The sequence below is a fragment of the Podarcis filfolensis genome, assembly GCF_964270895.1.
Source record: "Podarcis filfolensis genome assembly, chromosome: 10".
Taxonomy (NCBI): domain Eukaryota; kingdom Metazoa; phylum Chordata; class Lepidosauria; order Squamata; family Lacertidae; genus Podarcis; species Podarcis filfolensis.
In genome coordinates this window covers 19,082,739-19,096,841 of record NC_139612.1, presented here as the reverse complement: position 1 = coordinate 19,096,841, position 14,103 = coordinate 19,082,739, and the positions used below count along the sequence as shown (strand labels likewise).

Below are 14,103 nucleotides of genomic sequence, written 5' to 3'. Positions count from 1 at the left end.
CTCTGAAGAAAATTGCGCAACCCAGAGGTCAATCACATCAACCAAATAAACACTTCATTATCTACCCGTACGCCAGCTTTTCTACTTCAAATGATAGGTGGAATCATCAAGTCCTTTTGCTGATTGTACTCTCCAAATATTACCTGGAATAAGTGGATCGTACAATTAGAAGATGTTCAGCGGATAAGTAGGCTTTGTCAGGACTGATTATGGAGCGTTAATTATAAACTGGTTGCACATGCTGAACCTCCCCAGTTCACCCTCCTGCTAACCTAGAAAAGGCGCATCTTGAGTTTAGAAAAACATTTATATCAGAGGGGGTTTTTTAGACTGGAGAAACATCAGTTGCACGGTTCACACATACTTTAATGCACTGAGTGCAAACATATTATTAAACTGCAAACCTATTCTCTCTTGTAACCAAATAGTGCCTTGGTTATCAAATCTTAATAAAAAACTTTTGGCTTCACATGTTATCCTCTAATGGACAAGAATCTTTATCAGACTATAAAACTTGACTCTGGTCTGAATTCGTTTAAGGTAAGATTCCAAACTAAAGCTAATGAAGGGATAACCGCAGCATCTCTGGTCAGTGGAAAATAATAATAATAATAATAATAAATTTTATTTATATCCCGCCCTCCCCAGCCGAAGTCGGGCTCAGGGCGGCTAACAACAATAAAATAGTGCAACATACTAAAAACATTTCATTATAAAAATTAATTAAAATCAAATTGATGGCAACCATTAAGCTAAAGTTCAGTGAAGATTGCCAAAGGACGGAGTCAGGCTGCACCCTGACCAAAGGTCTGGTGGAACAGCTCTGTCTTGCAGGCCCTGCGGAAAGATGTCAAGTCCCGCAGGGTCCTAGTCTCTTGTGACAGAGCGTTCCACCAGATTGGAGCCGCAGCTGAAAAAGCCCTGGCTCTGGTTGAGGCCAGCCTAACCTCTCTGTGGCCTGGGACCTTCAAGATGTTTTTATTTGAAGACCTTAAGTTCCTCTGTGGGACATACCAGGAGAGGTGGTCCCGTAGGTACGAGGGTCCTAAGCCGTATAGGGCTTTAAAAGTGAAAACATGGGAAAAAATGCACTGATTAACTACAATACACAAGTTCCCCCTGTCCATTTTGCCATTCACTTTGTCTCTGGTGGTGGTACCCCGAGAACAAGTTCTGAAACATTTCAACATTCAGACAGGATGGCAAGTGAGAACATAGGAAGCTGCCTTATACAGAGTTGGGCTGATGGTCCATGTAGCTCAGTATTCTCTCAGTACTGGCTCATAGCAGCTCTCCAGGGTTATAGAAAGCCTCTCCTCCTTACAGAGGGGAGGAGTTGTGAGCAGGAGCCGTTTCCCGTGTTGGCAGGGCACGTTCCAGCCCCTGCCCAGCTGACCTGGCTGCCGTGCCACGCCCCCAGGTAGCCAACCAATCTGGTGGAGGCCTGGGGGCAGGGTTTTGCCGCTCAAATGTGGCCGCGGCCGCACTTCTCTTTCATTCCACTGCTGGTTTTCGACGGTCCAACCTTCTGAAGAGAAGGGTTTGGCAAGGCTCCCATAGCCCTACGGTCATTGAAAAATCCAGGAAACTCTTAAATTGTGTGGTGGCACGCAAATTGCGCTGTATGTATGGCTATGTGATTCTGGATGCTGACATCCGGTTCAGCAAGTTGTCTTTGTTTCATGATGACGGTGTTCACCTTTCGGATCTCAGCAGTGATAGTTGGCTGGCCGACACCATCAGAAGCCTTAGGGATTGGTTGCAGCTGTGAGGGTATTGGCGGTGAGCCTCTTTTGGCTCGGGTGGTGGTTAGGCATTGGAATATGTTTGTGTATTGGAGGGCAATGTGTGGCCATCGCCTACCCCTCCACTTTATGGGTATTCCGGTAAAGGAATCCGGTGGTTGTGGATCCTGTCTGACGCCCTTGCTGGTGGCCAGGGCCACGGCACGACCCCCGGTGACATCAGGGGGAGCTTTCAGTTGTATTTGCATCAACAGGCTCCTCCCACTGGTGGATAACCCTTGTTAGACTCACCCCTCCCTGAGGGGGTGGAGTCACGCTCTGTTGTTTTATGCTATGCCTAAGCCAATACCTCTCACATGCTGTAATTAATAAAGTTGCGGCCTTTTTTAGCCCATTAACCTAATATACTGTGTCCATGTGTCTTTCTCATCCCCACGCCGGTGGCGGGTCCTTGAATCACAAAGAGGACACTCCCAATTCCTACCTAGAGATATCAGGGACTGGACATGGGAATGGAGATGCTCTACTGGTGTGCCCTTCCCAAGCTTGTGATATACATTTGACTGTGTTGTTGTTTGGTTGTTTAGTTGTGTCCAACTCTTCGTGATCCCATGGACCAGAGCATGCCAGGCACTCCTGTCTTCCACTGCCTCCCACAGTTTGGTCAAACTCATGCTGGTAGCTTCAAGAACACTGTCCAACCATCTCGTCCTCTGTTGTCCCCTTCTCCTTGTGCCCTCCATCTTTCCCAACATCAGGGTCTTTTCCAGGGAGTCTTCTCTTCTCATGAGGTGGCCAAAGTGTTGGAGCCTCAGCTTCACGATCTGTCCTTCCAGTGAGCACTCAGGGCTGATTTCCTTAAGAATGGAGAGGTTTGATTTTCTTGCAGTCCATGGGACTCTCAAGAGTCTCCTCCAGCACCATAATTCAAAAGCATCAATTCTTCTGCGATCAGCCTTCTTTATGGTCCAGCTCTCACTTCCATACATCACTACTGGGAAAACCATAGCTTTAACTATACGGACCTTTGTTGGCAAGGTGATGTCTCCGCTTTTTAAGATGCCATCTAGGTTTGATATTGACTGTACGTTTGACTATAGTTACTACTAAAGCAGCAGGTTGCCTGCCCCCAAATAACATCAATAAAAACAAGCAAGCTTCTATTTTGCCTCTTTTTAAAAAAAATGGTGCCTACTTTGGGGCACAGTTTCTCCACCATGTGGAGCACACATTTCTTGTGAATAACCATCCCGGTGCGACACTTACTGTGGTCTCGATGCTTCGGCCTGATCTGTCTGGAGTTTCTCTCCTCCCTCCACTTCCATTGTGCAGTAAACAATGCGGTTGGGAGCAAGCGACTTCAAGCCTTGGACTTCTGCTATAACAATCTGAACAACGAAAACAAGACACAGCAAATGAACATCAACCATTTGAAACAAAAGCAGTACACATGTTACCACATTATCATCAAGTATAAAAAAGTAGGACTCAGAACATACAAAATGCGAACTTTATACGTCGCGCATCCAGAAGCAGGCTTATGTGTGCAGATAATCCTCCATTCTAAGTGGTGCTCTGGAATAAAATAGCAGCAGCAAACATACACAGCATACATGGTTGTGTGTACTGTGATCTGTACTAGACTGGGTCTGCACTTGGTGCCTATCAGGTACGGTTTGACAGTTATCCTTCTAGGATGAAGCCCAATCCAACAATTGATCAGAACTGTGAACATCGATAGCACAAGAATATCTGTTTGGTGGATGCAAGGATCTGAAGATCAAGGCTATGTCTACAATCCTGAAAGATGCATTTAATCTAATGTAATCTAGTGGTGACCGCGTGGCCTAATGGATAAGGCGTCTGACTTCGGATCAGAAGATTGAGGGTTCGAGTCCCTTCGTGGTCGATACGTTGGGTGGCGCTGTGGGTTAAACCACAGAGCCTAGGACTTGCTGATCAGAAGGTCGGCGGTTCGAATCCCCACGATGGGGTGAGCTCCCATTGCTCGGTCCCTGCTCCTGCCAACCTAGCAGTTCGAAAGCACGTCAAAGTGCAAGTAGATAAATAGGTACTGCTCCAGCGGGAAGGTAAACAGTGTTTCGTGTGCTGCTCTGGTTCACCAGAAGCGGCTTAGCCATGCTGGCCACATCACCCAGAAACTGTACGCTGGCTCCCTTGGCCAACAAAGCGAGATGAGCGCCGCAACCCCAGAGTCGGTCACGACTGGACCTAATGGTCAGGGGTACCTTTACCTTTACCTTTAATCTAGTGGTATGCAAAAGAGAACACCAACGACACCCTGAAGTTGTTGTTATATTATTGAACTGTACAGCGAACATACAAAATTGTATTCTGAGCTTCTTTTGTGCAAAGTGCTTTTAAGCTACCAAACTAGGACAAAACAAGTATTTTCCATTTTAAGATGCAAACTCTATAGCACTTGTGCAGAAAAACACAAAACACAACAATAGAGTTTCAAGATCTAAAGCCAAAAGGCAATTTAATATATAAAAAACACTTTATGGCCTTTGTACTGCTTCCATAGTGGGTTGCTCTGAGTGTGTAGTTCACCTTTAACAACAAAAACTAGTTTATCAATTGTGCCCATGTTGTTGCTCAAAAACATTTTAGGAGTGGATTAAAAAAATGTGAAGTTTTGAAGCTAATCTCCCTTTTCATAACTTGATGCAATCCTTCAACACCAGTGATGTCCTTGAATAAAAATTTGAAAAACTAGTTAGACTTAACACTAAGGTTCTGAGAAATACTTGTGCTGTTAATGAACTTCAGGGATATGAATGGGTGCACATGAAGAACCTCTTATGATATACAAGTTTATTGATAGAAATGTGTCAAAGCACCCAAGGGAACATCTTTGGATCCAGCCTGCTACCAGTGAAGAGGTTGAGTGCTTGACACAAACTTATACGGATATTGCCATGTTTAATTTTATTTCAGCATGTATCACTGAGATACAGTCATTACTCCACCTCATCTTACTTCTGTGATACTTTGGCCCAACACCAGATTTTCCTTTAAGGCTTGTTTTCAATTTTGGGATGGAATAAGGTACAGTAGCCAAAAACCAAAATGGCACTGCTCACAGAGAGGAAGAACTATTTGCCTTTTCATGCATTCGCTCTGCAAAAGGCTTCAGTAGCATGGCGGAAGAACAACATGAACCACAAAATGCACCACCACAAAATGGGCTAGGTGCAAAGTGGACTCTTAGCCCAACTGCCCAAAGCACCAGTTTCACTACTCTACTGTAGGTCTGCCTCTGGATGGATGTAAGAATTGGGGGGCTCTGCTTTTGCATTTGCTACAGCAGTTCCCAGTGCTGAAGAGCCAAGCGGCTTCCTGAATTAAATAGCTTGTCTTTTTCCGGAGTAAAGGTAAAGGGACCCCTGACCATTAGGTCCAGTCGTGACCGACTCTGAGGTTGCGGCGCTCATTCGCTTTATTGGCCAAGGGAGCCGGCGTACAGCTTCCGGGTCATGTGGCCAGCATGACTAAGCCACTTCTGGTGAACCAGAGCAGCGCACGGAAACGCCGTTTACCTTCCTGCCGGAGCGGTACCTATTTATCTACTTGCACTTTGACGTGCTTTCGAACTGCTAGGTTGGCAGGAGCAGGGACCGAGCAATGGGAGCTCAACCCGTTGCGGGGATTCGAACCGCCAACCTTCTGATCGGCAAGTCCTAGGCTCTGTGGTTTAACCCACAGCACTACCCGTGCCAAGCAGCCTCCTGAATTAAATAGCTTGTCTTTTTCCGGAGTAGCAACTGCTAACTAATACCTGGCTATGCATGTGATTTTCCATCACATGCACTTCTCTGAAGCCTAACAAGTGTCTGATGTTATTCGGACAAAGCTTCTCCTCCTTCCCCCTCTTCCCACCCCCGCTTCTTTTTAACAGAAATGTGCACGTTGAGTGGGCCAACTTGCATACGCATTTCCCAGAGTGGAAAGTGGCACATCATTGTTACAGTCTGACATCTAAGGAATTGGAGGAAAAGAACAAACAAAACATCTAAGACAATTTTCTCTCTCTCTCTCGAGGGAACAGTTACATCTTACTCACAGTTTTGGGGGAAACTTCACAGACATTTTAGCTCATTTACCGCAGATAAAGCTGCTATCAGCTTCAGTTCACATGAATAAATAGGATGAACTATGCCTTGCCAGTTTTGGAAAGATCATTGGATTAGGCAACTCCCAATACTACTTAACCAGTCTGGAATTACATGGACAAGGTGCCATGCAGGAACAGAGAAGATAGTTCTGAGGACACAATTTTAAAACTAGAGTCTACAATATTCATTAGAGCACTCCCAATTGGCTATTTTATGTAATTACTTAACTTGTTTTTCTGAGGCAGGTGAATGTATTTTAGAATTAAAATACGGGGAACCTCGGTTTTCAAGCATCTCGAAGGATGAACATTTCATTTTTCAAACGCCGAAATCCCAGAAGTCATTGCTTCCGTTTTTGAACGCTCCTCAGAAGTCAAACGGCTTCCACTGCGTGTTGTTCATCTTTCTCAATGCAATTTGCCAACCGCCCATTGCACCTCGGTTTTTGAATGTTTCGGAAGTCGAACAGTCTTCTGGAACGGATTACGTTCAAAAACGGAGGTTCCACTGTATTGCCTACCCCCAATTTTTTAAAACACAGTGCTAAAAGAATACTGACCAGAAAAGCAGATTTATTTATTTTTAAATGACTTCACTTTTCATTTAAACACTACTGCACAAATATTTCAATTTTGTTAAACACACACACACACACACACGTATTTAGCACAACTTAAAACTGGTTAAGCAAAACACGCAGACAAAATGGTGTTGACAGGATATGTAATAGTCAACATGTGCAGAAGTATACAAGTGGAAATAGGCCCAGAGTCCACTGCTATCCCCAGAAACAGTCTGTGCTCCAACTGCAGGTGAAGGAGGGGGTCTCAGAAGCATCACCATTATCCAAAAACCTGCCCAAAGGGGCAGTTGCATGGAAGATCTTAGCATATTGTTCTGGAAGCAAATTGACATATTTTATGTTTCTCTGGGTGTGAACTGAAGCATGCCTTCCATTTTATTCCAGAGTACTAAATAATACAGTCTAGGTAGCAAAGGTTTGCGGAACACCGACTTAATAAGACTATGTACATTCACATTTGTAGCACAAATGAAAATCTAACAGAAGGATCCTATTTCTAAAGGACTTCTGGCTTTCTCTTCACACAACAAAGCTATGTTATGATCATTTCTCCCCTTTAAATTAGAGAGAGCATTTGTCTCCTAAACCATTCTTCCTTATTAACAAAAGAAAGATTTTGATAGTCGGACGCGGGTGGCACTGTGGGTTAAACCACAGAGCCTAGGACTTGCCAATCAGAAGGTCGGCGGTTCGAATCCCCGCGACGGGATGAGCTCCCGTTGCTCAGTCCCTGATCCTGCCAACCTAGCAGTTCGAAAGCACGTCAAAGTGCAAGTAGATAAATAGGTACCACTCCGGCAGGAAGGTAAACGGCGTTTCCATGCGCTGCTCTGGTTCGCCAGAAGCGGCTTAGTCATGCTAACCACATGACCCAGAAGCTGTACGCCGGCTCCCTCGGCCAATAACACGAGATGAGCGCCGCAACCCCAGAGTTGGTCACGACTGGACCTAATGGTCAGGGGTCCCTTTACCTTTACCTTTAAGATACAAAAAACCCAAAACACCCCACTACACTCTTTTTGGCTTACAGACGGTTTTTGTGTTGCCTCTCTCAATTCAGACCGGTCAGAAACCAAAGCTCGTAATTATGGAAAAGCTACCCCTACAACTGCTTTCAACAATTTTGATTCAAAGGGCAGTAAATAAAATCCTCACATAACACAGCCAGCTTGTGAAGCAGTCGCCCCATGCCCCCTTGCAAGGATGCTGTCATCTGTGGTGGGAATGTCTGGGAAATAACAATGCCGTCTCCTTATGAAACATTACTATGGTGCCCATCAGAACTTAATCCCTGATAGGACAGCAGTTTTGATACACTCTGCCTAGCAACTTCTGACACTCTGATATACCGTACTTTCCCATCTATTAGATGCCCCCATGTATTAGACCCCCCCTTTTGGGGGACTCAGTTTTAAGAAAATGAGGGGAGATGGCTCAAAGCAGCTGCGGGCAGGAAACACTCCCTAGATCTTTTCCCGCCCACAGATAGGGAGTGTTTCCCTCATGCAGCAGCATCGAGGGAAGTTGCGCTCCAGCCAGCCAGCGCCCCCAGATCACTCCCCGCACCCAGCAGCGTCTCCCCCCATGCCACTATCCGTGTATTGGACGACCCCAGTTTTTTGACATAATTTTTGTGTCAAAAAACCTCGTCCAATACAAGGGAAAATACGGTAAATGAGATATATATATTGGATTGATGAATGGTAAGAGTGGATTCCTCTTTGCATATTAATACAGGGGTGCTGCAGAAAGGCTTGTGTTTCCTTTAAAAGATTACGTCCCACAAGACCTATTTACCAAAAACAAAGCAAAAACCGTATCAACACTGTGATAAGAGGTCATGGCTATCACTTATGGCTAATTCCCACTACCACATTTGATGCTTTCTCTTCCTAAGCCCTTAACCCCTTCCCTTCACCTCCACAGCAGCAGCAGCTGAACACTTGAAGCTGCTCCATGTTTGGCCTCCTCCGCCCTGATTATTTTAGACACTTGGGTAGGGTTGCCATATTTCAAAAAGTGAAAATCCGCTGTTATGATATTCTCCTCAAACCTAAGGGAAGAATGCGAGGAGAGAACTTTTGTGCTGACACTGTCTTAATATCATCACAAATTGAATGTAGTGCGTGTAGTACTTTGCTAGGAAGCGACAAGAGTTTACACTTAAGGCTGTATATGTTCCTATTCCAAAATCTCTTAAGTGGCCATAGCAGTGAACTGGGAACAGACAATTGGCTGAATTAGAGCGTAATTCTGTACACAATGCAGAATTAGCAAGCTTCCAGGAGGGTACCACTTCAGAGCCTAGCTATTCAGAGACAGAATATCTGAACTGCTTCTCATGCTGAAATGGCCCAGTGGTTGTGGCAGTGAGAAATGGGAGAGAACAAACCTCCTCGTTTGGTGAAAAGATTGCATAGCAGCAAAAACGTTCTCTAACCTCGGCATACGTCCAAAGGGCAGCGTAAGAGGTCAGGACAATACAGTGGTATCTTGGTTCTCAAACACCTTGGTACGCAAACGCCGAAAACCCAGAAGTAAGTGTTCCGATTTTTGAACTTTTTCGGAAGCCAGATGTCCAATGCGGTTGTCGGCTACTGTTGCCGGGGCGCCTGCACCAATCAAAAGCTTCTGCCTTGGTTTTCGAACATTTCGGAAGTCAACTGGACTTCCAGAACAGATTAAGTTTGGCGCTTTGGTTTTTGCTATTTATTTTGCATTTTTCTTTTTGAGGCTTTTTCAGTTGATTTGTTTTTGTGGCTGTGTGGGACAGTTCAGCTACTGATTTATTGATTGTGTGATTGCAGAAATGGATAAAAGCCCCCCATCCAAACAATGACTATCATCAGTGCAGGTAAGAACTTTTTTTTTTAAATGTGTATCATCTACAATACTGTCTTATTTATTTTACAGTACAGTACACTGATTATTGCTTTCATTTTATGGATCAATGGTCTCGTTAGATAGTAAAATTCATGTTAAATTGCTGTTTTAGGGGTTGTTTTGAAAAGTCTGGAACAGATTAATCCATTTTGCATTACTTTCTATGGGAACACATGCCTTGGTTTCGGAATGCTTTGGTTTTGGAACGGACTTCTGGAATGGATTAAGCTTGAGAACCAAGAAACCACTGTACTCTGCTTCAGGAGGAGGGCGGGAGGTCTGTACTGCACTTCAGAAATGCTCCAAGGACTTTCCAAAGCACAGTGTGATTACAAGGAAATTCTCCTGCCCTCCACCTGTGCAGGAGAACGGTGTGGGATTGCCACACATGCAAGAAGTGATGGAAAATACTCAGCACAGCAATCATATCTATGCGTAACCAGAGAGAGAGAGAGAGAGAGAGAGGTTTTAGCCTACCATTCACCCTAAGGTGCTTGTTTCCCACTGGTACACCTTCATGGGCTACCTGTGACCTCAAGTGGTAAAGTTATACCTCCTGCTCTTTTTGAACAGGTACTGATGTACTGGGCAAGAAGAGGAAAACAAGGAAAGATGTGTTTATGAAGATATACCGGAAGGAGCATCTCCACCCCCATCGTACAGCCCGGACACTGAGGTCCAGCGCCGAGGGCCTTCTGGTGGTTCCCTCGCTGCGAGAAGCCAAGTTACAGGGAACCGAGCAGAGAGCCTTCTTGGTAGTAGCACCCGCCCCTGGAACGCCCTCCCACCAGATGTCAAAGAGAAAAACAACTGCCAGACTTTTAGAAGACATCTGAAGGCAGCCCTGTTTAGGGAAGCTTTTTATGTTTAATAGATTATTGTACAGTGGTACCTCAGGTTACAGATGCTTCAGGTTACAGACGCTTCAGGTTACAGACTCCACTAACCCAGAAAAGTACCTCGGGTTAAGAACTTTGCTTCAGGATGAGAACAGATAGCGCGCGACGGCAGCGGGAGGCCCCATTAGTTAAAGTAGTACCTCAGGTTAAGAACTGGCTCTTTCAGGTTAAGAACGGACCTTGAGAACGAATTAAGTTCTTAACCCGAGGTATTTTAATATTCTGTTGGAAGCCACCCAGAGTGGCTGGGGAAACCCAGCCAGATGGGCGGGGTATAAATAATAAATTATTATATTATAATTTATGAAGAACTTATGATATGATCCAGCCATCATCATCATCATTCTTTTGTGTTGCCTTAGTTAGAATTACGCCCTTGGAAAAGGTAACATGACATTTACACAAAAGGGAGCTACACCAGCCAAATTTACCCGACAGTCTGAAACCTTTCTTATGCATTTAGCCACCAATAATAGCAGAGGCTTGCATACATTTTCACAAAATTTCCAATGGAGTGTTTGCCAGCTGAAGACTGGGCTGCACACATAGTGTTGCCTTAGAATATCAAAGAGCAAATTAAAGTGTCAGCAAGTATGACATGATATGCATGCTCACCTCCAACGTGAATGACAGCACCACATCAGATTTCGACAGCTGAACATCACTTTCATCTCCCAGGTCCATGAAAGCAGAATTCTGCGATCGCTTTAGCTTCTGTAATTTAAATTCCGGGCCTCCTTTGGACACTGGAAGACTTTCCAAATTTGCCATGAGCAAATTCACTGAAGACCGCAATTCTTCTATATACATGTGTTCCATTTCTTTCGATACGAACTTTGGAAATTTTCTTTCCTTGAAAAATATTTTTAAAAATTCAGAGCGTGAGTTACTATTCCGTGACTGCATGCGTTACTTTAAAAACCTCTTCGGATCAACATAAGCCTTCTTACCTGGTATTTGCTCTTACATAAATATGAAAACATACTTTATAAAAACTTTAAAGGTCAGCATCAACACTTAAGATTCCCCCAACCAGTTTCCTGCTGACGTGCAAGTAATGGGTTTTTCCTTCCCTTGTACTCACATTTTAACACTGGGCAGCATCAGTGCCAGTAATTTTGCTTTAATTGTAGAGATACTTCAATAGGTTTATTTTCTGTTGCTCAGTTTTGAAGGGCTCACTAAAGAAGCTCTATTTGCACCTTAATTCCAAACATTCTCCCCTTTTGAACAGCATTGTGGCCTAAGGGAGCATATTCCTGATAGCTCAGCCACCACCTAGAGCCCATGTTTAGACGGGGAACATGCTTAAACCCCAATAGATGGCATATTATATCCTTTATACCAAGCATGGAGTATAATCCGTACATTGCACAACAATCAGCATTAGTGATTTTATTTAAATTAATATATTTTATTCGTAAAACATGCTGCATGCTTGTAAAGCCCTTGAAAGATCTGCAGTCAAAACACTGCACTTGAAGACAGAGCTCTTTAAAATTCTTCGCTAACAAGCAAGTGACTTAAACTTAGCCGGTCCTTAAGATCTCCCCATAAACCTTTCTTTTCAGGAAATTAGGAAGGGACCTTTGGTATGATTCTACATAATATTCCCCAGGCATTGCTGATCGACTACAGCTCTCATCATCCTGAACTATTGACCATGCTTCCTGGGGATGCTGTCGAAAAACATCTGGGAACCCAAAGATGGGAAAGGCTACAATTAAGGATTGCTTTCTTTTGTCATGAGTTGCACCTGAATTTCTAAGAGGCACTTGGGAGATGAACCTGAACAAACCGCCATCAATCTCTCAAGACCAACCTTTGCCATTTTTGCGATATACTGAGCACGCAGGAAATGACATCAAGATAAACACTGAGGAATTCCATTGCCAAAGATAAAAAAATTGAATAAATAAAACAAGCAATAGCTGGTGGGGGAAATGCAAGTAGGATTCATCTAACCAGCCCCGTACGGAGAAACCCTATACAAGGATTTCTGCTAGCATGACAGGGTTCTCCTTCCTCTCCGTCCCACGTGGCTCTGTAGAGGTCAGAGAAACCCCCCAGAACAGCTCACAGGAGATGGGGAGGAAGTATCACTCTGTCTGTCAAGCTGGAATGCTTGCACAGAGAGAACTATCTGAAAATAAAGCAAAGGTCCAGTCGTGGACGACTCTGGGGTTGCGGCGCTCATCTCGCTTTATTGGCCAAGGGAGCCGGCGTACAGCTTCCGGGTCATGTGGCCAGCATGACTAAGCCGCTTCTGGCAAACCAGAGCAGCGCACGGAAACGCCGTTTACCTTCCTGCCGGAGCGGTACCTATTTATCTACTTGCACTTTTTGGTGTGCTTTCGAACTGCTAGGTTGGCAGGAGCAGGGACCGAGCCACGGGAGCTCACCCCGTCGTGGGGATTCGAACCGCTGACCTTCTGATCAGCAAGTCCTAGGCTCTGTGGTTTAACCCACAGTGTCACCCGCATCCCTCATCTGAAAATAGTGACACTGAATTCCACCCTGTATGTATATAGATCGGGGAGAAGAAAGCAAGATCCAATATTCATATTCAGGACCAAATTCTGAAATCAGTTACTTAAATCCAGTGATTTCAGTGGGTTTACACTTGAATACGACCAATGTTGGAAATCACCAGTACATTTCGGAGCACAATTCAAAGTGCTGGTGCTGACCTTCAAAGCCCTAAACGGCCTTGGCTGAAGGAGCGTCTCCACCCCCATCGTTCAGCCCAGACACTGAGGTCCAGCGCTGAGGGCCTTCTGGCAGTTTCCTCCCTGCGAGAAGTGAGGTTACAGTGAACCAGGCAGAGGGCCTTCTCGGTAGTGGTGCCCGCCCTGTGGAACGCCCTCCCATCAGATGTCAAGGAAATAAACAACTATCTGACTTTTAGAAGACATCTGAAGGTAGCCCTGTTTAGGGAAGTTTTTAATGTTTGATGTTTTATCATGTTTTTAATATACTGTTGGGAGCCACCCAGAGTAGCTGGAGAAACCCAGTCAGATGGGTGGGGTATAAATAATAAATAATACATTATTATTATTATTATTATTATTATTATTATTATTATTATTATCATTATCATTATATATTTTCCTGGGCAACCAGCGGGAGCCACTGAGAGCATCCTGACATCCCCCTGAATTCATGAACATGATTGCAACCTTAAACAGATTACTGAAATGCCCTACTCGTTAAAGCTAGAAAGAAAAGCACACCAGACTTACTCTGGCCATTTGGTCAGCCATTTGGAGATGCCCATCAAGTTCGCGTCTAATCTGGGCTGCTTGCTCATCTGCATTGTCCAGCTTGAATAATAAAAAAAGGAACACACCACAATATTAAAATAAAGTACTAATCAGGCACGGCACACTATTTGATATTGGCATCAACGAAACAAAATTCAGCCTTGGGGGAGTGCATCATCAACTTATGTAAACAAGACAGGGAAACACAATGTTGCAAACTCATTTCACGGTCAAGGGTGGAATTAAATATCAAAGAAGTGGCCTTTGACAAATGGCTGCAGCCAACGCCACTTCAGAAGCAGATCCATAGACTGGACAGTGATATTCTGAATTCAAAGCAGCCTTTAAGATGCCATGGTAAAATAAGGTCAAAATGCACTGAGGAAAAGACTGGAGACTACAACTGGGGTTTTTTGCAGGCTAAAGAACAGTTGCATGTCACTGTTTTTCTGTTAGCAACCGGAAGACCAAACATTCATTCTGCATGCTGCAATCCCATCTCTTCAAGCTTCTAAAATTGTACTAGTCATGGCTCACATGCTTTCATGTCTATCTTCAGGACTAGAAACGCGTTTAAAATAATAAGATGCT

The 14,103-nt window shown here is 44.3% G+C and overlaps 1 protein-coding gene across 16 annotated transcripts in view; it reads right to left on the bottom strand.

The window, feature by feature from the left end:
• The window catches only part of CADPS2 (calcium dependent secretion activator 2), a 347,579-nt gene that overhangs the window by 202,275 nt on the left and 131,201 nt on the right, over positions 1-14,103 (bottom strand). For all 16 annotated transcript variants that reach the window (XM_083574323.1, XM_083574326.1, XM_083574325.1 and 13 more), the window contains exons 4-6: positions 13,492-13,572; positions 10,865-11,101; positions 3,012-3,133 (exon numbers count right to left, since the gene is read on the bottom strand). In XM_083574323.1, coding sequence (XP_083430449.1) covers positions 3,012-3,133; positions 10,865-11,101; positions 13,492-13,572 — 440 coding nt within the window. The remainder of the gene's footprint in view (positions 1-3,011; positions 3,134-10,864; positions 11,102-13,491; positions 13,573-14,103) is intronic.